This window comes from Vulpes vulpes, chromosome 15 (genome assembly GCF_048418805.1).
Source record: "Vulpes vulpes isolate BD-2025 chromosome 15, VulVul3, whole genome shotgun sequence".
In the NCBI taxonomy this organism is placed as follows: Eukaryota; Metazoa; Chordata; class Mammalia; order Carnivora; family Canidae; genus Vulpes; species Vulpes vulpes.
This window is the reverse complement of record NC_132794.1, coordinates 3,612,076-3,635,700: the sequence shown is the minus strand read 5'-3', so window position 1 is coordinate 3,635,700 and position 23,625 is coordinate 3,612,076. Positions and strand designations below refer to the sequence as shown.

Genomic DNA, 23,625 nt, shown 5'->3' with positions numbered 1-23,625 from the left:
GCCGGTGTGGGAGCGCCTCTCGCCCGCAGCCCTCGGGGGCCCGGTGACCGTGACCGTGTCCGTCTTGTTTCCGATGTCGCACAGATTACGACGAGTGTGAGAGCCAGGAGCACGACTGCGAGCCGGGCGCGTCCTGCCGCAACACTCTGGGCTCCTTCACCTGCAGCTGCGTGGGCGGCGCCCCCCACGTCCCTCTGGAATATTCTGGAAGACCCTGTGAAGGTGAGATTTCCCTAATCCCTTCTCTGAGATACCGTCAGGTCATCTGTTCTTTTAAGGACGTCCGTTCACAAAGTCCTTCTTTTCCAAACGGGGTCAGCATGTTTTTATGTCCTGGATGCTTTTTCCTACGTGTGTGTGCACGTGCGTGCGTGTCTGTGCACACGTACGTGCCCCTTCACACTGTGCCATGCATCTCCAGCCTCCTGGGGGCACCTCGCGTCTCCAAGTGCCCCCGATGAGAGACTATGCACGTAAGGTCTGCGTCCTCTCGGATTCTAGAAGTGACCTCCGGAGCCTGCAGCCCGTGTGATAAGCAGCACGCGGGAGACGTTTCTGCTCGGCCCCTCCTTCCACCCCATACTTTAACCATTAAATGAGGCCTCAGTGGATTCAGCGTTGGCCCTGAGGTGACCCCTGCCATGCAGGGATCTGTGGTCAGGTGGAGCGAGACGGACACTTATGCAAGTAAACACTTGTCACCGGGAGTATGGAGTGTGTTCTTGCTTGCAGTAGAAGCAGGAGGCTCAGAGGGGCTAGGCTTGCAGCCCCAAGAGCGGGGTCAGGGAGGGCTTCCTGGAAGAGGTGGTCTTAAAGGCCCGCTAGGACAGCACTGGGCAGAGGGGCTCCAGTGGAGCAGGGTGCCCCGGGTCGGTGCAGCAGTGAGCACAGAGCTCCTGACGGGCGCACGGTGCCAGCGCAGTTGCCCGGCTGAAATGTGGAGGGGGCGGGAGCGAGCGGGGGAGGCCAGTGGAGAAGGCGGTGAGCGCCACGAGCGGGGGTTCACTGCATCTTGGGAGCTAGGTGAGGGGTCGGAGCGGAGGGCGAGCCCCACCCTGACAGAAGAGAAGACGGGTGCTGGGGTGGCAGGTGATGGAGCCGGGCCCAGGGAGCGGGCTGACACGTGTCCTGGGTCGGGTTGGCGCAGACGAGGCCTGGAGCCCTGGGGAGACCCTGGACGTCTCTGCGGAGCCTCCGTGTCCCTGTGGAGGTTGAGGCCATGCTTTGGGGGAAGCGGGAAGCGGGGGGAGGAGCTGGGGACTCAGGATGCTGAGACTAAACACCCACCTTAGAGCAGCCCACCTTAGAGATTAGGGGGGTGTCACAGCCAGCCCTCGGGCTCAGCCCATACCCAGCGTCAGCCCGGGAGAGTCTGGGGGGTGGGGGGCAGAGGGCATCATGGTCCCCTGGCCCACGGGAGCCCCCGGCCCACCAGGCCAGGCCCCGCCATTGAGCAGGAACGTGCAACAGGTGCGTGTGTGTGATCGTGGCCAGAATGTGCAGCCCGGGTGTGTGGGAACTCAGCCCCTGCCCCCTGCACGCGGGCTCGCAGGCCAGGCTCAGGGGACCCTCCCGAAACACAGACCCAGTCTTGGTTTCATCTCCTTGTGCCTTGCAGGTGACCCTCCTGGCCACGCGGCCCAGGCTCCCGGGGCCCCTGGGGGCCTCCCCACCCCTGCAGGAACCAGGGCTGCCTCGGTGCCAGCGGCCAGCCAGGGGCCCCAGGACCCGCCCCCGCGGCTGAGCCTGACCGAGGCGGTCAGGGTGCTCTGCGAGATCGAGAAGGTGGCCATCGCCATCCAGAGGCGCTTCCTGCGGCAGGAGTCCATCCCCGAGTCTTCCCTGTACCTGGGACACCCCTCCTGCAACGTGAGCTACCACAACAGCACCCACGTTCTCCTGGTGGCCGGGTGGAGCGAGTGTGGAACCGTCGTGCAAAGTGTAAGGGCTGGGGGGCCAGACGCGGGAGGCACACAGGGAGGGAGGGGTGGGGTGCGGAGGGGGACCGGGGAAGACTGCACCCCAGGGTCTCCGACTTGAAGTGGGGGACCCAAGAAAGGGGGACACGTTAGGGCAGGTTCTCACCAGGGACCAGACTGCGTCCTAGATTCAGGAGGGAGTTTCAGGCTCTGCCCTGCGGGATCCTGTGCAAAGGGCCTGGGGTCGGCCTCGGGGTTTAAAGATACTTCTAGGGATTCTAAAGCAAAGGCAGAATGGGCGGCGGCTAGCGAGGAAACAGGCAGGAGAGCTCAGTGTGTGACCGTGAGCATCCAGACGTGCACGCGTGTGAGAACATGCATGCGTGTAGGTGAGTGTGTGTGATTGTAGACGTGTGTGACTGCGTGAGTGTGCATACATTTGTGCACGCTGGGCAAGGGGCTGGTGTGATCACAGGGACCCAGCCAGAGGGACTGAGGTCCGCTTCACTGCAGAGTCGTTGACAGGGTGACAGGTGGCACAGACGGGAGCCTGGCCCATGGGAGCTCCTCTGGGGGCAGCACCCCTGCACCCCGGGTGCCGGGCTGACCGGCTCCAGGCCCTGGTTCTTCCCGGGTTGGCTCTGGGTCACAGTTAAGGCTCCTGTGTTGCTGTCGCCTCCCTCCTCCCCACACTGAGCAGCCTCGAGGCCACCAGCATCCTCCATGAGGCCCCCTCACTGGCCACGGGAGGACAGGGTGGCCCCCTGAGAAATGTGCTACCCTGGGACAGGACCTGTGGACACTGACACAGTCCCTAGATGCTTGCGGGGAGGCCTGTGTGTGCAGCCAGGGGACATGTGGCAGAGGCTGGGTGAGGGGGGTGGAAAGCAGGGGGTGGTGGGCGGGAGTGACCAGGTGGAAGGTGCTAGAAGGAGCAGTTCTGGGAGGCAGGGTAGCTGGGCCCTGGGTTGAGGGTGTACATGGAAGGGTCTGGTGGTGGCCGTGCCCCAGGAGATGGTCTCAGCCGGGGGCTGCGTGGCAGTGGAGATGGGGAGGTTGTCCTCAGTCAGGAGGTTGGTCCACATGGCAGGGGCCCAGGGGCCTGGACTTCTGCCCCTAAGAACCTCCTGAGGGCAATCCGAGGCCTTGTTTCCCAGAACGGGGTGGGGAAGGGTGGCCCCATGGGGCCGCGGGCTGGGTGCCCTATTGCATTAGGTTAGGTCCCTGTGTCTAGGTTTCAGTGGGACCTGGCGGTCAAGGGGGCAAGGTTGCCCTGCCTGCAAGGACCAGCCCTAAGGCCTCTGTGACTCTGCCTTTCCAGGGGCCCTCAGGGGTACAAGGGGGGCAAAGGCCTTGTACTCAGAGGCTTCTGATTGGGGCCCAGTCCGTGCACCCCAGTGGGGACGCGTGGGCTCCGGGCATGGGCTGGGCTCAGTCAATAGGTGATGCTGGGGCCACAGGCACAGGGAGGCAAGATCAGGGGTTGAGAGGAGCAGAGCTGGGTGGGCACCCCGAGCAGGAGGCCTGGACGTGGACAGTGGGCCCACGCGGGGAGCAGCCCCGCCGAGAGGAGGCAGGGGCTCCAAAGGCTGGCGAGGGACTCGGTGGGAGGCTTCTGGGGAAGAGTCTCCGCCTGAGGAGAGATGGGACGTGGGGGCAAAGATGGCCCTCAGGTGCAGGCGTGCTGGGGGCCAGGCGCTGGCGCTGCAGGGTCAGGTGCAAGAGGACGTGGGGGGACAGGCCGCTGCGGGGTCTGCGCGTGCACGTGGGCGTGCGGGGGACCATGGCCGAGCAGTGCACTTGCACAGTCGGCCTGCTTGCCTCTCTCGAGTGTGACTCCAGCCTCCTTGGGGGCTGTGGGTGGGAGGAGCCACCAGGATGTCCCCAGGGACCCAGAGCCTTCATCAGCCCCCCTCCCACCGTCCAACCAGCACAGCTTAAACATGACCCTGGGGGCTTGCTTCTCTTTCTTAAGGATTCCTCGGGCTCCCTGGAGGCGGGCCGCACTGACGGGGTGGGGGGGTTGGGGGGGTGGTAGCACTTCTCAGCAGCCACGGTTCTGAGCCGAGGCCCCGGGCTGGAGGGTGGGTCCGGGCAGAGCTGCCCCCGAGGGTCTCAGGTCCAAGGTAGCAGCCTGCAGGCTTGCAGAAGTGAACTGAACGATGCAGGAGATGATGTCGGCAGCTGTTCGGGGGGAGCCTCGTACGGGTGGGGGGGCCCCGGGGGCCAGCCGGCGCACTGGCTCGCTGCCTTTGTTTCCCTGAGCCACACACACACCTGGTACAGCTGTCACGTTCAGTAGGGTTCAGAGCCCGTTCAGAGCAGAGGGAAATGCGTCTCTAACGAGCCATCCCAGCCCTGGAATCCACAGTTCTCCATCTTTTTTCCTTTTTTAGTTTCTTTTTTTTAAGGATTTTATTTATTTATTCATGAGAGACATAGAGAGAGGCAGAAACACAGGGAGAGGGAGAAGCAGGCTCCATGCAAGGAGCCTGATACAGGACTCGATCCCAGGACCCCGGGATCACGCCCTGAGCCACAGGCAGATGCTCAGCCCCTGAGCCACCCAGGCGTCCCGGAAGTTCTTGATCTTTTTTGACATTTGCCCAAACCTAAGATTTCCCAAGGACTATTTATACAAATACAACGGGATAGATAGAGTTAGCAGGATCTGCTTCCTCCTTTTCTTTCTTTTTTTCCTTTTTTGGTTCAGCACTTTCAATGTTACTGACCCCTTAATGTTTTAGATGTTAAATCTAAGGCTTTAAGGCTCCCCCGTAAGTCGGATAGGCCGCATACAGATTGTGCAGAGGATGCTCTAAGAGACCCAAAGTGATGCACACACCCCAGGGTATTCGCCAGCGTACGGACTCATCTTCACAAACACTTCCAAGATTCTTGTGGGGGCGGCAGGGGTCCGTCCAATTTGTCTGAGACACTTTTCAAAGCGATTTTCAAAGGCACCGAATGTGCACCATGGTGAGCATGCGCTCCGGACGGGGGCGGGGGGCATCAGAGACTTGACGCCCTGTCTGTTATGACCCTACGTGTACGGGAGCCTCTGCTCCTCAGCGGGAAGAAGCCACCGGACCCCCAAACATCACGTAGATAAGTATTGCAATGTAGGGAGATGCCCATACAAGCAGACGCAGAGACAGGTGCACGTTCAAAAGTGTTTCAGTGCTTCCATTTTCGGATAATTCGGTGAGGAACCTGGGCAGGTGTGTTCCTAGAAGCTAAAGCATCACCAGTCTCTACTAAGGCAAACGAATTCCAAGAATTAACTGGGTTTTCCAAAATCCAAATTTCACTATGTATCTAAAAACCTAGAGACCCCCCCCCCCCCCCCGGTCAAATCCAGTAGCTTCCAATATAAGCCAATGACTCTCTGATGTAGTCAACTCACCTGTGCTTACCGGGTCTGTTTCACGGTAATACACCTGCCGTAATTTCTCATAAGCGAGTGGCCAGTAAGGAGTAGGTGTGGGAGCTGGAGACGCAGAGGAGCATTCAAAACGTCTTCCCCGCGGCGACTCTTCAGTCCAGAACCGTCCAAAAGCAGCCGCTCCCCGTCACGCTCCTGCAAGCGTTGCACCACCTGTGACCCATTCGTGCCAGAACCTGGTTGGCCGCTGGACTCCGCGTCTCTGTCAGACTCGGGGGTGCCATCAGGGCTGCTGTCCAGGTGTCTAGTTTCAGCCATCGCTGCCTGGCAGGCTCACCGCGACCAGGCCCTCCGCTGTGCCGCCGTCGTGGGCGCCACCCTGCTGCCCATCACGTCCTGCTTCGGTGGTTGAGTTTCCGTGGACGCTCCCGATGGGTCCCCATCGGCTTACTTTTCAGCCAGGCCCCCGGCTTCCTCCTCGTCGGTGGTCTGGGTCGTCCGTTTCTCACAGTTTCCCCTGCCTCGTGTCGACTCCTAAGCCGGTTAGGCCGTGACTTCAGCCGAAGAGGTGCCACGCTCGCCACTAGGCGTCCACCAACAATCCGCAGGCGTCCTTGGCTGGCGCTGTGCCCTGTTCTGGTGACAGCGTAGCAGGTGTCCGTAAAGGGGCGCTGGCCTCGGGAAGCCCACCCCCGTGATGGTCAGACTCCAAGCCACGAGCACCGCAAACGAACGAAACTTCAGGCATCTCGTCAAACAGAAGACTTGGTTCGGCTCCAGTATGAGGACGGAGATTTTCACAGAAATATCCGTCTCCTCCTATATGCCCGCCACTGAAGCACATCGCGCAACTGCCCACCTCGGGCTCTCCGTCCCCGTGGTGGGCTCTGGAGAAATTCCAGAACCCTCGTGCGCTTCGGAAGGAGCATCACCCTGCACAGCTGTCTGGGGAGCCTCTCCTGCTAAACGTTCACACCGCGAGCAACCAGTCCTCAATCCTGGTGGACTCTAATGTGGTTTCTGTAGGTCCAAACCAGTCTGCTCTGCCCCTGGGTCTAGGGGGCTTCACTCCATGACAGGGGCAGGCTCAGCATTGTTCCCTGGGGGCTCAGGTGAAGGTCACGATGACCTCTGCTCTCTGGAGGTTGTCCTCTGGGTCCCTGGGCTCCTGCTTTGCCCCCCAAGACGATGGCGCCTGGAGAGAATGCTGGTGGTCTAGTGTAGACTTCAATCAATTGATTTTACCTCGATTTCTTTGTGGGAGGGTCTTGTGCTCTCGTCTCTCGTTTTTTTTTTTTTAAATAATAAATTTATTTTTTATTGGGATTCAATTTGCCAACATACAGAATAACACCCAGTGCTCATCCCGTCAAGTGCCCCCCTCAGTGCCCGTCACCCAGTCACCCCACCCCCCACCCTCCTCCCCTTCCACCACCCCTAGTTCGTTTCCCAGTCGTCTCTCGTTTTCAAAAATGTTCTGGGGGATGATTTGGGGAGGAATCGGATCTATTATCTGGGGGGTGTCAGCCGATGATCCAGTTTGTCTCCGGTTCTCTTCCAATGAGGAAAATGGGCAAACAACACAGGCTACATAAACCAGGGGTCAGGACTTCACGCCCTCTTTGGCATTTGATGTTAGGAAAAGCTCATCAGGGTTTTGGTATTTGGGGGACAAGCTTTAGAGAAGAGCCATCCCTCCTGGCCCCGGGCACCCAGAAGCACAGTCCGCACATGTGCCGAGGGGCCCGGGAGCACGCTGACGCCCTGTTTGTGTCCAGAATGTGACAAATACGGTGGTGAGGACCATGCTGAGGAATGACCTGTCCCCCGAGGGCATCATCCACCACCTGAAGATCCTGAGCCCCATCCACTGTGCCTTCCAGAACGACCTCCTGACGTCGTCGGGCTACACCCCAGAGTGGGGGTGAGTGGAGCCCTCTCTGCCCATCCCTCCCCAGCTCACTCTCCTCTCTCGTGCCTTCACATTGGATTTCTGGAGGGTTCAACCACTCGAGGACCCTTTTGTGAGGCGCACAGTGGCCAGGGCTTGGTTGGTAACTGCCGGCTCCCCTAATTTTTGTCTTTCCTTCCAAAATAGGAGCAACCAAAGAAAGCCAGATATGCACCCCTAGCCAACCACATAGGATGCCCTTGGCTTCCCCATGACGAGGCCTCCATCGGGGCTGCCTGGGGCCGCCCAGTCCCACTGTGAAGCTGACCCCCGCCCCCGCCTGTCCCTGAGACCCCTCCAAACCCCAGTGGTGGCACTAACACACCACTCCAGCCAGCTCAGAATAGGTGGACTTTCTTTGCCTCTTCTCCTTTGAGTGGTTTTCCTTTACTTCCGTACTTCTTTGGAGTTGCTTCTCGGGGAGGAACGGGCAGGGGGTGGGTCACAGAAGCGCAGCCCCCGAAACCACTCACTCTTGCAGGGTCTACACCATCATCGAGGACCTCCACGGCGCTGGCAATTTTGTCACCGAAATGCAGTTATTTATCGGGGACTCCCCAATACCTCGAAACTACAGCGTGTCTGCCAGCGACGACGTCAAGATTGAAGTGGGGCTCTATAAGCAGAAGAGCAACCTCAAGGTGGTGCTGACCGAGTGCTGGGCGACGCCGTCCAGCAACGCCAGGGACCCGGTCACGTTCGGCTTCATCAACAACAGGTAGGGCTCGCGGGTAGCCCGCTCGGCGGGGCCTCTGGGTTCCCAGACGCCCGGATCTACGGGCTTGGGTTTGCAGAAACGCCCGAGTCTCTGAGGAACGGGAGAGCTGACGGGCCTTGCGACCCACGGGCAGCAGGTGGACGTGGTGTGTGCAGACAGAGGTGCTGCCGGGAAGCCCACCCGGCCAGGGGACAGGAGGCCGGCTCCCGACTAAGGAGTCACCGTCCCTTCCTTCCCAGCTGCCCCATCCCCAACACGCACACGAACGTGATCGAGAACGGGGATTCCAGCAAGGCCCAGTTCAAGCTGAAAATCTTCTCTTTCATCAACAACTCCATCGTCTATCTGCACTGCAGACTTCGCATTTGCATGGACTCCCCCGGAACCTCGTGCAAAATAGTAGGTGTTTCGCTTTTCTGAACGCGTGTCTGGACTCGCGCACCTTATTGCTCTGAGGAGGGTTGCTCCGTTGTCTGAAGCCCAGGGCTTGGGCAGCTCTGGGGGCCTGACTCCTGGAGGAGACATGAGGCCCCGCACACCGAGCCCCCGAAAAGGGGCAACGTGAGGTGTGGACGGTGTGGGCCCACGGGGTGGGCGACCCTTGTGGTCGGATGGCTAAGCTGCGTCCTGGAGCCCGCGCCGTCTGCTGGCCGTCGCATCGCATCCCATCCCTGGCCGCGACGCTGCGGTGCTCCTCCAGGTGCTTTAATGCATATTCAGGTGTAAAAACATCACTTGAATTTCGTGTTATTTTTAGCAACATTGATGGAACGCTCCTGAATCCCACCACTGTGATATTTAATAAGATGGGGTCCCCCCCCCCCCATGTTCATCCTTCGTGTTGGGATCTTGAATAATTTTACATTCTCATTTCCGGAGACCTTTGAATGTGAGATATGCTTTGCAGTCTAGGGTTTGAAAGCTGTTCTTCATACCAGACAGGTGCGTGAGCTGTCACGCGCTGTCTGCGCCGAGGACGGTGTGCAGAGCTCTGCTGGCCTCAGGCCCAGCTCCTGCGTGTTTGTCGCTCCTCTGCGCTGCTCACAGACCTGTGGGCTCCCTGGGTGACCCGCCCCCGGCACCCCCAGAACGTGCATAGGAGATGAACTGATTTTGTTGATGGCACTTTTTCTCACACAGTAGATCTTCCAGAAAGAAAAAAAAAGGATTGAGAGGAACACAGCCTCCCCTCCACCCCCCTGCCCGATGACTGGAAGCTAAGGGCGCACATGCGCCTGCACCTGTTCCAAAAGCCCCTCAGAAATACAGAGTGTTTGTAGCCCCAACCACCTCGGCAAGGAGCTGCCAATTCCCGGAATCTTTATAATACGGCTTTACAGATTCCTCTCCAGGTTCTCTTAGGGCCGGTGTTGTTTTGGTGTCCTGTGGCTGCAAGGACCACAGGGCACCCGAGATAGCAGGCCCGCATCCTCTGAGGGGCTGACGGCTGGACGTCCACGCTCAGGGCGCGGGCAGGGCCGGCTCCCCCTGGGGCTGTGCAGGAGACGCATCCAGGCTCTGTCCTTGGCCTGTAGACGCGGCTCCTCTCCGTGTCTTCACTGCTCTCCCCTGTGCCTGTCTGTGTCCAACGTCCCCTTTTCATAAGGACACAGTCACGTAGGATGCACCTGAGTGACCTCACCTTGCCTTCATCCACAAAGACCCTGTCTGTAGATAAGGTCCCATCCACAGGTCCTGGGGGGCTAGGGCGTCAACATCTCTTAGGGGGAATAATGCAGCTGGTGGCAGGTACATAGCAAGCAGTTCCCACCTTGTCCCCAAGCCTTCATCGTCCCCACTTCCCGGCTCTGATTAGTTTCCGTCCAACTCATCTGAACGTTTCTTTCATTCCGAAAACAACAGAATTGCGATGGCATCCGGTCCCCCAGGAGCGGTGAAGCATCTGCGACACACCAGACGTCCTGGGGACCCCTCATTCGGGCTGAAGGTGAGTTGGTGACTTGGATTAGTCAGTTAAGGAACAGATGCCGCTGGTTCCGTCTCCCGAGTGCGTGAACCAGGGTGCTGCTACCGGGAACCGGGGGACCCGGGACGGTCCTGCAGCCTCGCCACAGGGGACGCAGCAGCTGGCGAGCGTGGAGACCCCTGATTCCAGCCTGCAGTCAAATCCTTCTGGTGCAGAGTGGGGCTGCCCCCCACCCCACCCGGCAGGCCTGGGGGTAGGAGCTCTGCCGTCCCCACGCTGCAGAAGAGAAGGCTGGGGCTTCGGGAGGTCAGCACACGCTTAGTTAGATAAAGCAGTATGTTGGGCTGTGTCACCGGGACCACTCAAGTTTCCTGACCTGGAATAAATATACCACGTGGGTTGGTTGCTGGGAGGGAGGAACTCAGGCTACGCCAGGGCGGAGTCCGTGTAGGCACACGTGTGTGCATGCGTGTGTTTGTGTGTGCACACATGAGAATGCTGTTTATTCTGGGCTTGGCTAAACTAGAAGATGCAAAAAAAAAAAGAAAGAAAAAGAAAGAGAAAAAAGGCATGGCTTCCTCCATGGTATAATATTCCACCAGCTGCTTACATTCCATGTGATTTCAAAGGCTGCCGTCACTTCTCCAGAAAAACATTTTATTCCTTTTGAGATCAATTTTATTGTTATTGTTGTTGTTGTTTTCAAATTGGTTGGGGGAAATTGTGTGATTTGGGTATTAAGACAGAAACCTCGGGGCACCTGGGTGGCTCATGAGTTGAGCATCTGACTCGTGGTCTCGGCTCGGGTCATGATCTCGGGATCAGGAGATCGAGCCCCACGTCGGGCTCCACACTGCTCGGAGAGTCTGCTGGAGGTTCCCTCTGCCCCTCCCCACCCTTGCGTGCACTCACGCTCTCTCTCCCTCTCTCTCTAAAATAAATAAATTTTAAAAAAGACAGAGGGATCCCTGGGTGGCGCAGTGGTTTAGCGCCTGCCTTTGGCCCAGGGCGCGATCCTGGAGACCCGGGATCGAATCCCACGTCGGGCTCCCGGTGCATGGAGCCTGCTTCTCCCTCTGCCTGTGTCTCTGCCCCTCTCTCTCTGTCTCTCTGTGTGACTATCATAAATAAATAAAAAATTTTTAAAAAACTTAAAAAAAAAAGACAGAAATCACTAGCTGTCCCCCAGGAGCTGTTCTCTTCCCCTTCATAGTCATAGAATCCCCAGTGTTTTGCTGGCATGTGGCTCCTGGGAATAAGAACTGTGATTTCCAGCTGACCTGGCAGCTACATGTGGCCATAGGAGTAAGTTCTGGCCAATGAGATGCAAATGGGAGGTCGAGTGACAGCTCCCGAAGGGGTGCCCATCATGTGTCCCTCTCTTCTTGATCATGTCCCTTCTGGCTGCCTGGTAGGGGGGGTGGGGGGTGTGGCCAGCTGCCTGGTGGACCCTGCGGGCCTTGAGGACAGGAGCTGGAGGGAGTCCCATTCCCAAGGACACCGCAGAGCAAGTGTGCCAGGCCAGGCTTGGCCTCTGACCTCTGAGTTTTGTGCCAGAAAGAAAGAAACTTCCACGTTTCTTGGTCACTGCTATTTTGGCTTTTTCTCCTTCTGTAGCTACACGTAATCCTAGTTAGTTTTCCTTTTTTGTTGTTTTTTCCCCCAACTTTGAGGGCCCTCCTGGCCTCTCTGTATCTTCCTGCACAAGAACTTTGGGGTTTTGGTTGTGGGGTGTGAGCCAGGGTCCGAGTGCTGATCAGGGCTTGGGAAGGAAGCTGAGGGAGCAGGAGGAGGAGGGAGGGCCTCCTGCCCCATGATCCTCAACTGCTGGTTCTCATCCAATGTGCTTGTGAAGTTTAAAAGGTTTGGGGGGTGCACCCCAGCTGGGCTCCAGGCTCCGGTGTCTGCACTGGTCATCAGGCAGTTGCAGGACCCACCCAAGGACCACATACTTCTACTTTTTTCACTTTCTCAGATTGCTTAGGAGAACTGGCTGACCAGGGGCCCTAATATGCATTTTCATTTATAGAAATAGAACTTTTGTTTATTTATGGATATTCCAGGTAATGTCAAAACTACTGGAGTGGAAAAAGCACTAGGCTTTGAGCTGGGGGCCTGAATTTGAATATAGACTCTCATGCTTCTAGTTGCATGGTCTTGGGAAAATTGCTGAGTCTTCCGGATTCAATCTGTCCTTCCATCTTTCCTCTATCCATCCACCCATCCACCCATCCATTCACTTATTTATCTATTCATCCACACACTTCCATCCACCCATGCATCATTCCTCCATCCACCCATCCATTCATCTATCCATCCATCCATCTATTCACCCATCCATCTATCCATCCATCTATCCAGTTACCCTTCCACCAACCCATCCATCATTCCTCTATCCATCCATCCATCCATCCATCCATCCATTCATCTATCCACCTACCCTTCCACCCACCCATGCATCATTCCTCTATCCACCCATCCATTCATCTATCTATCCATCCATCCATTCACTCATCCATCATTTCTCCATCCACCCATCCAATCATTTATCTATCTTACCCATCCATTCACTCATCCAGCATTCCTTTATCCATCCATCCATCTATCCGCTTACCCTTCCACCAACCCATCCATCATTCCTCCATCCATCCATCCATTCATCTATCCACTTACCCTTCCACCCACCCAAGCATCATTCCTCTATCCACCCATCCATTCATCTATCTATCCATCCATCCATTCACTCATCCATCATTCCTCCATCCACTCATCCAATTATTTATCTATCTTACCCATCCATTCACCCATCCAGCATTCCTTTATCCATCCATCCATCTATCCATCCATCCATCCATCTATCCACTTACCCTTCCACCAACCCATCCATTATTCCTCTATCCATCCACCCATCCATTCATCTATATATCCATCCATCCATCACTCATCCATCATTCCTTCATCCATCCATCCACTGATGCAGCATTCATCCATCCATCCATCCATCCATCCATCCACTGATGCAGCATTCATCCATCCATCCATTCATCCATCCATCCACTCAGCTTCCATCCATCTCTCCATTCACCCACCCACTCATTCATTATTTCATCTGTCTACATGGTAGACATACATCTCTACTAAGTGTCCAGCACTCTCCTTTATCTCTGCAACATGGGTGACTACATTGTGCCTCATTTCCTTCATCTACAAAATGGGAACAATAATAACTTCTAGTTCATACAGTGCCTTGTCCATAGAAATTACTGAATAAGAGTTAGTTGTCATCATTTGAAATCAGTAGAACACACACTAACAACCATTCCAGACAACACCAAGTGTAATAAGGGTATAAATTGTCGGGCTCAAAACCAAGGATTATTATTATTCATTTTGTTCATCATTCTTTCTCAGGGTTTTCTTAGCTTTTCTTTGCTCCATGACTGTGCCACACGGATATGCAGAAAAAGCATTTAGAAACATGGCATCTCCCAGTTGGGGGAAACTTGACGTTTTGATTGTGTACGTGAACAGAAATATTGCTGGAGAGTGCAGGGGTGAGATAGACTGGCAGACACTTCCTTCAGGATTGCCCCCTCCCATCCTGCGCCCACACTCTGTTCCCGTGTTCACCCACGCCCTGCCCCCATGTGTGTCCATGCTCTGCCCCTGCAATATGCACCCACAGTCTTCCCCCTCAATGCACACCCACGCTCTGGCTCTGCAATCACCATCACTTCCACTGTTGGGAAGAATGAGAGTATTTGAAGATTTCAGGGAACGTGGCCAAGCTCACAGGACAGGTGAGGCCTCTCAGAGCGGTTCCTGGCTTCTCCTAGACCCCTTGCCTTCCTTTCCTGGGGCTTCCTTCTCTACCCCGCTCCCCCACCCCCACCCCACCCCCGCGCTCCAGCCCTCACACCACCTGTGTTAGTTTTCTGGGGCTGTTGCTCCAGGAAACTAAGTGCACAGACTGAGGAGGTGCTTAAAACGGGAGAAAATATTCTCTCACCGTTCGGGAGGCCAGAAATTCGAGAGCAATGTGTCAGCCGGGCTGATTCCCACCAGGGCAGTGAAGGAGAATCATTCCAGGCTCTCCCAGCTTCTGGCATTTGCTGCTCTGGCTCCCCTTGCCTTGTGGGATCTCGTCACCGGATCTCTGCCTCTGTCCTCACATGGCGTTGTCCCTGTCCTCTGTGTCTTCAAACGGCCGTCTTCTTCTAAGGGCATGGGCCTTAGAAGGCCCCCAAATGATTGGATGGGCGTGGGCCCCAACTGGATCAGGGGCTTCTCCTGCTGAGTGTGACCGCATCTGAACCTGCACCGACTCTATTACATCTGCAGTGACCCTGACTCCAAATAACATCACATGCTGTGGTACTAGGGGCTGAGACCCCAACACATCTCTATGGAGGACACACACAGCACCGCAAGTTGCACGTCGTGCAATATATATATATATATATATATATATATATATATATATATATTTAAAGATTTCGTTTATCTATTCATGAGAGACACAGATAGGGGCAGAGACACAGGCAGAGGGAGAAGCAGGCCCCATGCAGGGAGTCTGATGTGGGACTTGAGTCCGGGACTCCAGGATCACGATGTGAGCTGAAGGCAGATGCTTAACCGCTGAGCCACCCGGGCGTCCCGCACGTCGTGCAATATTAAGGGAGAATCCATTTGGGCATCGTCCCTGAATGTGTGCTGCCAACATATCTTATATCAGCATCACAATTTCTGATTTAATTTTTGGAACTCTTCCATGGCCATTTGCTTCGCTAGATGACTCGTGACTTCTCACTAGAGTTTCTTCGTACCGAGAGGAAGGGAACGTTTAGGTGATGTCTGCCAGAGGCTCACACGTCTCAGCAGGAAGGGTCTGGAGCCGTCATTGAGGCCACTCTGAAGTGAGGAGACGGGGGTCCCCAGTTGGCTGAGCTGGAATGCAGACCTTTGGAAGGGGCTGTTTTCCCTGGGGTCGTACCTGTACTAGAAGATTCTCCATCACATCCCTTACAGGGCATGTGTCTCCTTTACCAAAGCTCTGACAGCTCAGTGTCTTTGCAAAATGACTGATTGTGTGAGCTATGCCCAGTGACCATGGTGACTGTCCTGCACATGGGTGCAGGCTGCTTGAGCTATCCAGGTGGAGGACCAGTTTTTTTTTTTTTTTTTATTAAAAGACAGGCAGGTGGTCCAACTGTGTGACCCTCATGGAGCTCACGCCACATGACTGGTCTCACCTGGATGGGTGGTCACCTCCCTGCTCCCCGATGGTGAGGGTCATGCTGCAGGACGCACTCACTCCCCATTCCTAGCTATCTCATGTGGACTCAGGTGACCATCCTGGGCCACAGGAACCAGTGGATAGTGCGGGCTGTGGACCCCACCTGGCGCCACTCTGGGTCAGGGGGTCAGTTAGGAGCATTTGGCAGCAGGTAACAGAAACACAGCGGGGCAGGTAGCAACCAAACCCGCTCATTTGTCCCCGGAGCCGGCAGTATGGGGCTGGCACTGGACTCCACTGTGGACCCTATGTCCCCGGGGTGGTCCACCCTGCTTGTCCTAGCAAGATGGCCTGCACCTGAGCCCCGGGAGGAGGGCAGCGGCCCATTATTGCACCCCCACCCCCCAGAGGCTGGGTCTAGGGACCAGCCATGCCAACGTTGGTGGGGAAGCAGGCTGCCCAGAGTCTGGATGACTTGGGAGGGTTAGCTGCTCGAGCAGCTGTCCCCAGGGCCTTCCTCCCTCTGGAGGAGGGGATGACCAGTGTTCCAGGCAGCCAGGGGGGAGGGGTGGTGGTGGTGGTGTTCCTAGTGCTGTTGTCGGACCACTTTGCCGACTGTGCACACCTGTGCCATGCCCTGGGAGACCTGGCGCAGCGTCTACTTGGAGCAAGTATGCTCCCCGTCACCCGGGGGGAAACGATGTAGGAGGATGGATGAAGGTGAGTGTGATGCTGGGGTGGCTCTGGCACCTGCTGCAGACGCCCTGTCAGGGCTCACAGCCACTCGCACTGTGCTTCAGGACGCCCCGACTTCCTCGCAGGGGGGTGGGTCTCTCTCCTCGGTGGGGAGGAGGGGGGAGGGCCTGCTTCCTTCTCTGGCCCTTCAGTTTTCATCTGCCATGAAACCAGGGGAAATTCACACACCAAACAGGGAACCAATCAACAACCCAAGGGGCCCTTCGCACACTCACCACGACGTACAACCACCACCTCTCCCCGGTTATAAAACGTTTTCATTGCCCCCAAAGGCGGCTCTGCACCAGTTGGGGGTCCCTCCCGGCCCCCTTCCCTCAGAACCTGACACCAGTGTGCTTTCTGCCTCTGGTTTTGTCCATTCTGGATAGTTCTACAAGCAGGGTCATACTGCGTGTGGTCCTTTGAGACCGGGCCCTCTCGCTGGGCCGGATGTTCTGGAGGTTCCTCCGTGCTGTAGCACGCATCAGGACTCTGCTCCTTTTCGAGGCCCGACGACATTCCGCTGTGTGGACGGAACACAACTTGCCCATCTGAGCATCCTTTGGTGGACACTTGGGCTGTTGGGATACTATGAACGTGGGTGTCTGGGTGTTCGAGTCCCAATTTCCAGCTTGTTTGGGTCTGTGCTTTCCTGGATGGTCACTGGGCCTCTGGGTCTGGGGAAGGCCTCGTGGCCACATGCAGAGCCCAGCCGAGGCTCCGGTGGCCCCTGCTGCTCCCACACGGCCTACCCCCTGGCTAGTGATAATCTAGAACGTAGGGCAGGCTGATGCGCTGCTCTCTCGGGGTCGGGACACCCGCTCGGTCACCTTTGGGAACCCACATGTACTCCAGGCCCATCAGATACAGATAATAATGTCACAAGGCAGTGGACACCGGTGGACAGCTTGGTCCCCTCCTGTCCTAAGACCTCTGCTCCACCCGCACCGGCAAGGTCGGAGTGCTGGGGTCACAGGAGACGCGTCCCTCCTGGTTCGGGTGGGCCTCCCACCTGTGCCCGTCTCGTTCCCTGCAGGTGAGCATCCAGGTGCCCAGGCAGGCCTGGCGGCCGGTTACCTCGTCCTCATCGCGGTGGCCGTCTTTGCCTCGGTGGCAGGGGCAGCTGCGCTTGTCATCGTGCAGTACCAGAGAATGACGGGCAAATACGACTTCAGAGCCCGCCCGGATGACTTCAGCTACCAGGTGTTCTCTGAGTAGGAGGTCGCAGCTGGCACGAAGGTGGGTGAGGAACAAGAAGCCTCCGGTGCGCGCGTCCTACCCTTGCCGCTGGTGGAGACCTGACAGTGTGTCCTGGTGGCTTTGGGAGAGGGTAGGTGGGGGCTGTCAGGTTTGACGTCCGTCAGTGGGAAGCCACAGGAGCAGTCGCAGGAGGGGAAATGGACCATCCGTCGTTAGGGACGATGAGGTGACTCATCCACTGTGCACGGGTTAACTCATCCACTGTGCACGGGTTAACTCACCCGCTGAGCATGAACTAACTCCTCTGCTGCATATGAGTTAACTCATCCACTGGGCACGGGTTAACTCATCCAGGTTCCCCACAACCGTGTGGGGTTGTGTTATTACCACTTCTTCAGATGAGGACCTGGGGCGGGGAGGTGAAGGGGTGCCCTGGAACGCAGCTAGGAAGGGCCAGAGCTGGGATTCAGGTCTGGTGTCCGTTGTCCTAGCTGCTGAGCCACAGTGCCTTAGCCTGGACGCGACCGGCTGGCCCTCCCTAGACCAGCGTGCGCCTGACCGGCAGGCATTTAGAACGAGGCTCCCGGGCTCTTCCTTTCACTGGAGACCCGGAGAAGTTGCATGTTAGCAATGATCTAAGAAACCCACAATTCTCTCGGTGGGGCACGGGCACCCAGCAGTGTGGGCAGCAGCTCCTGGGTCAGAAGTGAGGCCCCTCCTGGGACCCTGAAGCCCCTGGGGAGGCAGGTGCTGTTCCCACTGCTCAGGGTTCTCTGCCAGCCTGAGGGCCCCAGACAGGTGGGGGACTGGCAGTAAGTTCCCGTTCAACTTAACACTAACTATAAATAAGACTCCTGAGCGTGGTGCCTTCTGGTCTCTGGTTTGGGGCCCATGAGGTCTGAGTCATGGAGGCCTTCCTATTTACCGACCTGTTGCATCCTATTGCCCAGGAGGGGACACTGTCCTGTAGACAGGCCTCCGTCTCAGGGTCTTCCCCTAGTCAAGGCTGCCTTCCCCACATTCAGCTCTTTATTTTCTTGAGATAACAGAGCTTCGAAACAACCCAGCAAAGTGTGGTCGATAAGTCCCATCCTTAAATCAGGAAATGGGGCCCAGAGAGCTCAAGGGAATCCTCCGAGTCACACAGCAGAGGCCAGATCAGCACACTTGTCCACAAGGCGATGTCCTTTTCCCTGTGACTTCTCATTTTTAGAGAAGCTCCAGGAGCTGGTTCTGCAGACACAGGGGGTCCATGCCTTTGCTTTGTCTCAGCCCCCTTGGCTCCCGGGACACCTGATAACTTAGGTGCGCATTCCCTGGGTTCTTAGAACTGTCACAGTTCAGATGGGAAAGACTAGACGAGGGCCAGCACTGAAGGCCAGTCACCGCCCTAGACAGAGTTACAAGGAGGAATTTAGTGAATTTTACTTAATACTTGCAACATGAACCCCAACGATGGATGATGTCAATGCATGTCCTGCTAACTTTCTGAGGAAATCTGGTATGTTAGTGCCAAGGTCACCCTGAGTGTCCTCTCTCCTGAAAATGAAAACACTGGGGGGGAAATTGGCCTCTCGTCTTTTTCATCTTCTCCAGTGGCTTCCGTTTCCAAAGTGAAAAACATCTGCAACTGGTTCTCAAGTTCCTGTAAAAATCTGTTCTTTGGCAAACACCACACCATCCCCACCAGGGTGGCACTTGGTTCAGCCCTGCTGCCCTGCAAGCCCCGTGTCTCGGTGTGTTCTCTGCAGATAGTACAAAGGCCAAGGCCCCCAGGGTGTGGTCACCTGGCTCAGGTGTCCGAGCCAGACACACCTGTATGCTGGTGGGAAGCTAGAGCTTCATTCACTGGAGACCGGGCCTCAGCCACCGTGGTTCCTATTCCTCTGTGCCTCCTGGGAGCCCTTTTGTTTGGGCCCAGTCTCTCTCTGTCCAGGAAGCATAGAAGTCCTGTCCTTGGGGTGATGGGACCCCTTCACTACCCACGCTCTGGGAGTATTCCTGCATGAACCTCTCCTTTCCTGCACACTGACCCTGGTGACCTCCTCCTTCTCCATGCAGGTAGCTGTGATTCCAACTCAGTTCTTAATTCATCGAGCATTGACGGAAGCCTGCTCTGTCCCACATCCAGAGCTTGGATGAGTCCCAGAGGTGAAAACACAGCCTCTGACTGACCCAGGAGACCCGTCATCTGTATAGGTCCCAGATAAGCAGTGCCCTCCAGGAGGCTGAGCGGAGCTGTTGGAGAGGGAGGCAGGGTGAGGGGGATGCCCAGACACGGGGATATTCAAACCAAGCATGAATGCAGCTCTGCCATCACACAGATCACTCCCACAGGCCCCCAGTTTTTTTTACCATCTGACTCTTTTTTACCATCCTGACTGGTCCAAGTGGCCCTTTTTGGTTTTGCTCACCATTGACATCTGTCACCTATTACCCATCCATCCATCCACCATCCATCCATCCATCCATCCATCCATCCATCATCCATCCATTCCATCCAACTGTCCACTCATCCTTCCATCCATCCTTCACCTTTCTATTCATCCATACATTTACAGACCTACCCATCCATCCACCTTTCCATCCACTCATCCAACACTGTTAAATATTTAATATTTCACATTTCTAAATATATTTGACTCTATCCTTGAAGTTCTTTTAATAATAGATCCATCATAAATATGTTGCTAATATTATTTCTAGCGGGTATATATGCTCTTTACCTTTTCTCCTGCATTACCAGGATATCATTTTTACACAACAGTGACTCAAAAGACATTCTATTAATATGAAAAAAGTAGAAACAACATATATATATATACTCATTATTTTAATATTTTTCCAAGCATTTTCACAGCCATTTAAAAATATAATTTTACCCCAGGGAAGGTACTATTTACCCATTACACAATGGGAAACCAGAGAAGAAATAGGTGAGTCACTTACATAAGGTCACAAAATGAATTAAAGAGGAATCGGGTGTAGAATCTAAACTTCTATTTTAAAATGTTTTCCATGACACCCTACTGACAAGTAGTGCTTTTTACTTTATTTAAAGTAAGTTGAATTGTATGTGATCGCAAAATGCCTGAAAGTATAGTGTTTTTCCTTGACGAACTTAGAATTGGAACGCGGTCATAGCTTTTAATTAATGAGATTAATTTTGTTGAATGTAACTAACTGCCATGAATACAGGACAGTTGGAGAATGTGACTATTTTGATTTAGCGGATATTCTCAGAGTCAGTAAAGAATTACAATATGTAACGTGTGTGGCTAAACTGGTTTTGGGCAAGTAGAATAAATCTCATGTGATGCTGAAATGTGACTGGGCTGGCTGCTCTGTTTGGTTCAGGCACATCCCATGCTTACCTGCGTCCATGGAGGGCAGGTAACATGTGTTTCTGGCTCTTCATGAGCTGCATCCATTTGTTTATTTGTTAGCTTTGTGTGTGTGTGTGTGTGTGTGTGTGTGTGTGTTTTGCTTCCATCTGTTCTGATAATTGGCTCAGTACCTGTCACTCACCTTTCTTGAAAGAAGGCAACATGTTCAGTAAATCCAGGTTTCAAGACCCATGACCGTGTGGGTCCCACATGATTATCCTCACTTTACCGCCGCAGGAATGGAGACACCGTGCAACGTTCCCACAGGGGGACAACGAATCAGTGGACAGAGCTGGACTTAGACCCAAGCCTGGCTGGTTGTAAGGTCCGTGCTCCCGCGGCAGGCTGGGGTGGGACGTGAGCACGACCACGAACGTCCTCCCGGTGCTCATCTAACTGTTACAACAGCCCTATGAGTTAGAAGTCACTGGTCCCATTTCACAGATGAGCAAACTTGAGGCTAAAACTCTAAGTTACTGCAGTCGGCAGCTCACCACGGACACCCTGATCTTGTCCCTCCTAGTGCAGGCTCTTCCTGCGATTCCGGGGAAGACCTGATTGGCTCACTGGTGAGGAATGGGAACCTTCCAGGGCTCTAAGGAGAACCCAGAGTCCCCCGGAGCTGTGGAGAGGCCACCCAGGAGGTCTCCGCCAGGTGGTGGGCTTCGATTGGTTGAGGCTCTGGGTCGCTAGCGGTTCTCACGTCCAGAAGCCACCGGGAGCCCAGTGTCCTTCCTGGCCCAGGATTTTTCAGGCTGATTCCCTCTGAGCTGGAGGGTCCGGTGGAGGTGAAGGTGGAGGCGAGAGTCGTCCCCGCTCCGGTGCGCCCTGCACCCGGACTGCACTGGGTCGCTCAGCCAGTAGATGGCGATGCAGACCAGGGCTGGAGGTCCTCGTTCCCGCACAGCCACAGCCCTGCTTCTCCGGTTGGTTCTTTTTTTTGCTCCCTTTGAGCCATTTGCCTGCAAACGAGGGGAATCTGGAATTGTCCCTCAGGGCTTTGGGGTCCTAGAGCACGAATCTGCTGGGGTGCGGCCCTAGGGGTCCTGGAAACCGCTCAGGAAAGGATGCCCGTCTTCCAGGGTGGCCGTGGCGCCTGGAGAAGTGAGTTATTTCCATGCGGTGACCCGAGTGGACCCTGCCTTCCCGCCAGGACTGCCCAGGGGAGGGAGACGCCTCCTCACCCTTTCCTCTCACCCCGTGTCTGGGGCGGAAAGGGCAGCCCCACCGGGAGACAGTCTCTATGTGCCGCAGAACCGCTGGGGACGAGCCAGCGTCCTGCGTCCCTAAAGGGGGACACCCCAGGGGGGACCTCCGATGCCCGCTTGCCCCGGGGACCTGGGGCCTCCAGCAAAGCCTGAGAGCCGGCGGGCTGGAGGAGGACAGCGTGTGTGCCACAGGGTAGAAGTGCTTCCAGCATGGATGCTGCGTGGGCATCTTTCTGGGTTTAAGTTCCCTGGGGGGGGGGGTTATGGTCAGGCAGGGCAGGGGGTGCCCAGCGTGGAGGGAAACCAGGGTGCCCCGGGCTGGTCCCAGCGCTCAGGACGCTGCGTCTTGGCCGCGTGGGGGGGGATCCTTCCCAACACCAGGGACTGGACAGTCTTGCTTGTTGAGGCCTGGGAGCCACAGTGATTCTGATGGAAAGAAATTGATGGTAAGGACTTAGCGGGGGAGTTCCTGAGAGTTGGCACCCCACAGGGTAGCGTGGAATTGTGGGAGTCAGGGTGGTGTGGGGGTTACAGGCACTGACTCTCCCACATGTCACCTAACCTCTCTGAGCCTGCTTCTTCACCTGAGAAGTGGGGATGGTGGTTGCAAGGGTCAGGGAGCTTTGGGCTATAGGCAGTGGAGACCTCTACCCAACAGGCTTTAACGATAAAGACGATTCAAGGCCTCCTGCAGATTAAAAGTCCAGGGCAGGGTGGGCTTCAGGTGAGGCTCGCTCCTGCAGCCCTCAAGGACGGACCTTTTTTGCTCTCCTTCCATGGCTTCAGCCTCAACCAATGGTTCCCTCTTAGGCCCCCGATAACTACAAGAAGTGATCAGGACTAGGTGCGCCTTTGTTCACGGTCAAGAAAGATCGTGTCTCCCCCAACTACTGATTGAAGGGGCTGAAGTTATGTCTTGGTTGAAACATCCTGGATCGTGTCCCCAATCCTGAGCCAGTCACTCAGGCCAGGAGGGGCTCTGGGCAATGATGACTCCAGAACACTAACCAAGAGGCACCGATGGCTGGCGCTGGACACACACACAACCCGTTTCTTGCTGCTGCTAACTTGGGAGTCCAGCGCTGGCACCCCGAAGCTGTAGGAAGAGAACAGAGGCGGCCCCAAGGCATTGGTGAGCTGCCCCCGATCAAGCAGCAGGTGCAGGAGCTGGGCCAGACCTCCCAGAGTGTGGACTGCCACACATGGGTCCCACCCAGGACCCAGGGTCCCAGGGTCAGCACCCAGGAGCACCCTTGGAAAGAGGGAGGAGGGTTTATGTTCCAATAAACATCGGGAAGCCTGGCTGCACGAGGCCACCCTGCCGGTTTGGGGCAGGATCTCTTAGCTGCCTGAGTGCATGGGGGCCGCGGTCTCCATCCCAGCCCTGGCCAGGCCCTGACCTTGACCTTCACTCTCCGTCCAGCAGAGGAGAATATTTAAGATGATGCAGGGGCGAGCAAAGAGCCTGGTCCCCCCAGGAGGGGTTGGGTAAACATCAGCCCCACCCCACACCTCCCTTTGTTCCAGAACCTTCCTCCCTTAGGGGCACCTGGGCAGAGTGGGAGGCTCACCACCTGGCATGACCCACAGGAGCTGGGACTGGGGGGCAGGACCCACAAAACAACAATTCCCGGCCTCCCTCTGAGCGGGGCCTGTGAGACTTCGTCCTCCTGGCCCCCCTGCCCCGTCACCTGGCCACAGTGGGGAGCCCTGGTCTGGGAAGGGGGCGGCCTGGCGAGGAACCTGGCTGTGGAGCCCTGGGGACAGGCGAAGGGGGCACCTCGCTACTCACGTCGTGCAGGAAGCTGCGTCCATGTGGCCCATGTGGCCTTCCACTCCCGTGGACTGGCCGGCTCGGCCTCCCCTTGGGGAGGAATTGGCTCACCCAACACCCTCGAGTGTGAGGGCCGCACTCAGAGCCATCAGCTCCTTGTCCGAGGTGGCCTCCCTCACGCTCTCA

General features: G+C 56.2%; 1 protein-coding gene across 1 annotated transcript in view; it reads left to right on the top strand.

Moving 5' to 3' along the window:
• Nucleotides 1-20,396, top strand: part of UMODL1 (uromodulin like 1) — a 55,091-nt gene extending 34,695 nt beyond the window's left edge. The window contains exons 14-20 of the mRNA XM_072739840.1: nt 85-222; nt 1,619-1,941; nt 7,083-7,228; nt 7,737-7,973; nt 8,213-8,372; nt 9,837-9,921; nt 16,908-20,396. Coding sequence (XP_072595941.1) covers nt 85-222; nt 1,619-1,941; nt 7,083-7,228; nt 7,737-7,973; nt 8,213-8,372; nt 9,837-9,921; nt 16,908-17,089 — 1,271 coding nt within the window. The 3' untranslated portion in view covers nt 17,090-20,396. The remainder of the gene's footprint in view (nt 1-84; nt 223-1,618; nt 1,942-7,082; nt 7,229-7,736; nt 7,974-8,212; nt 8,373-9,836; nt 9,922-16,907) is intronic.
• The last annotated feature ends 3,229 nt before the right edge of the window (nt 20,397-23,625 follow it).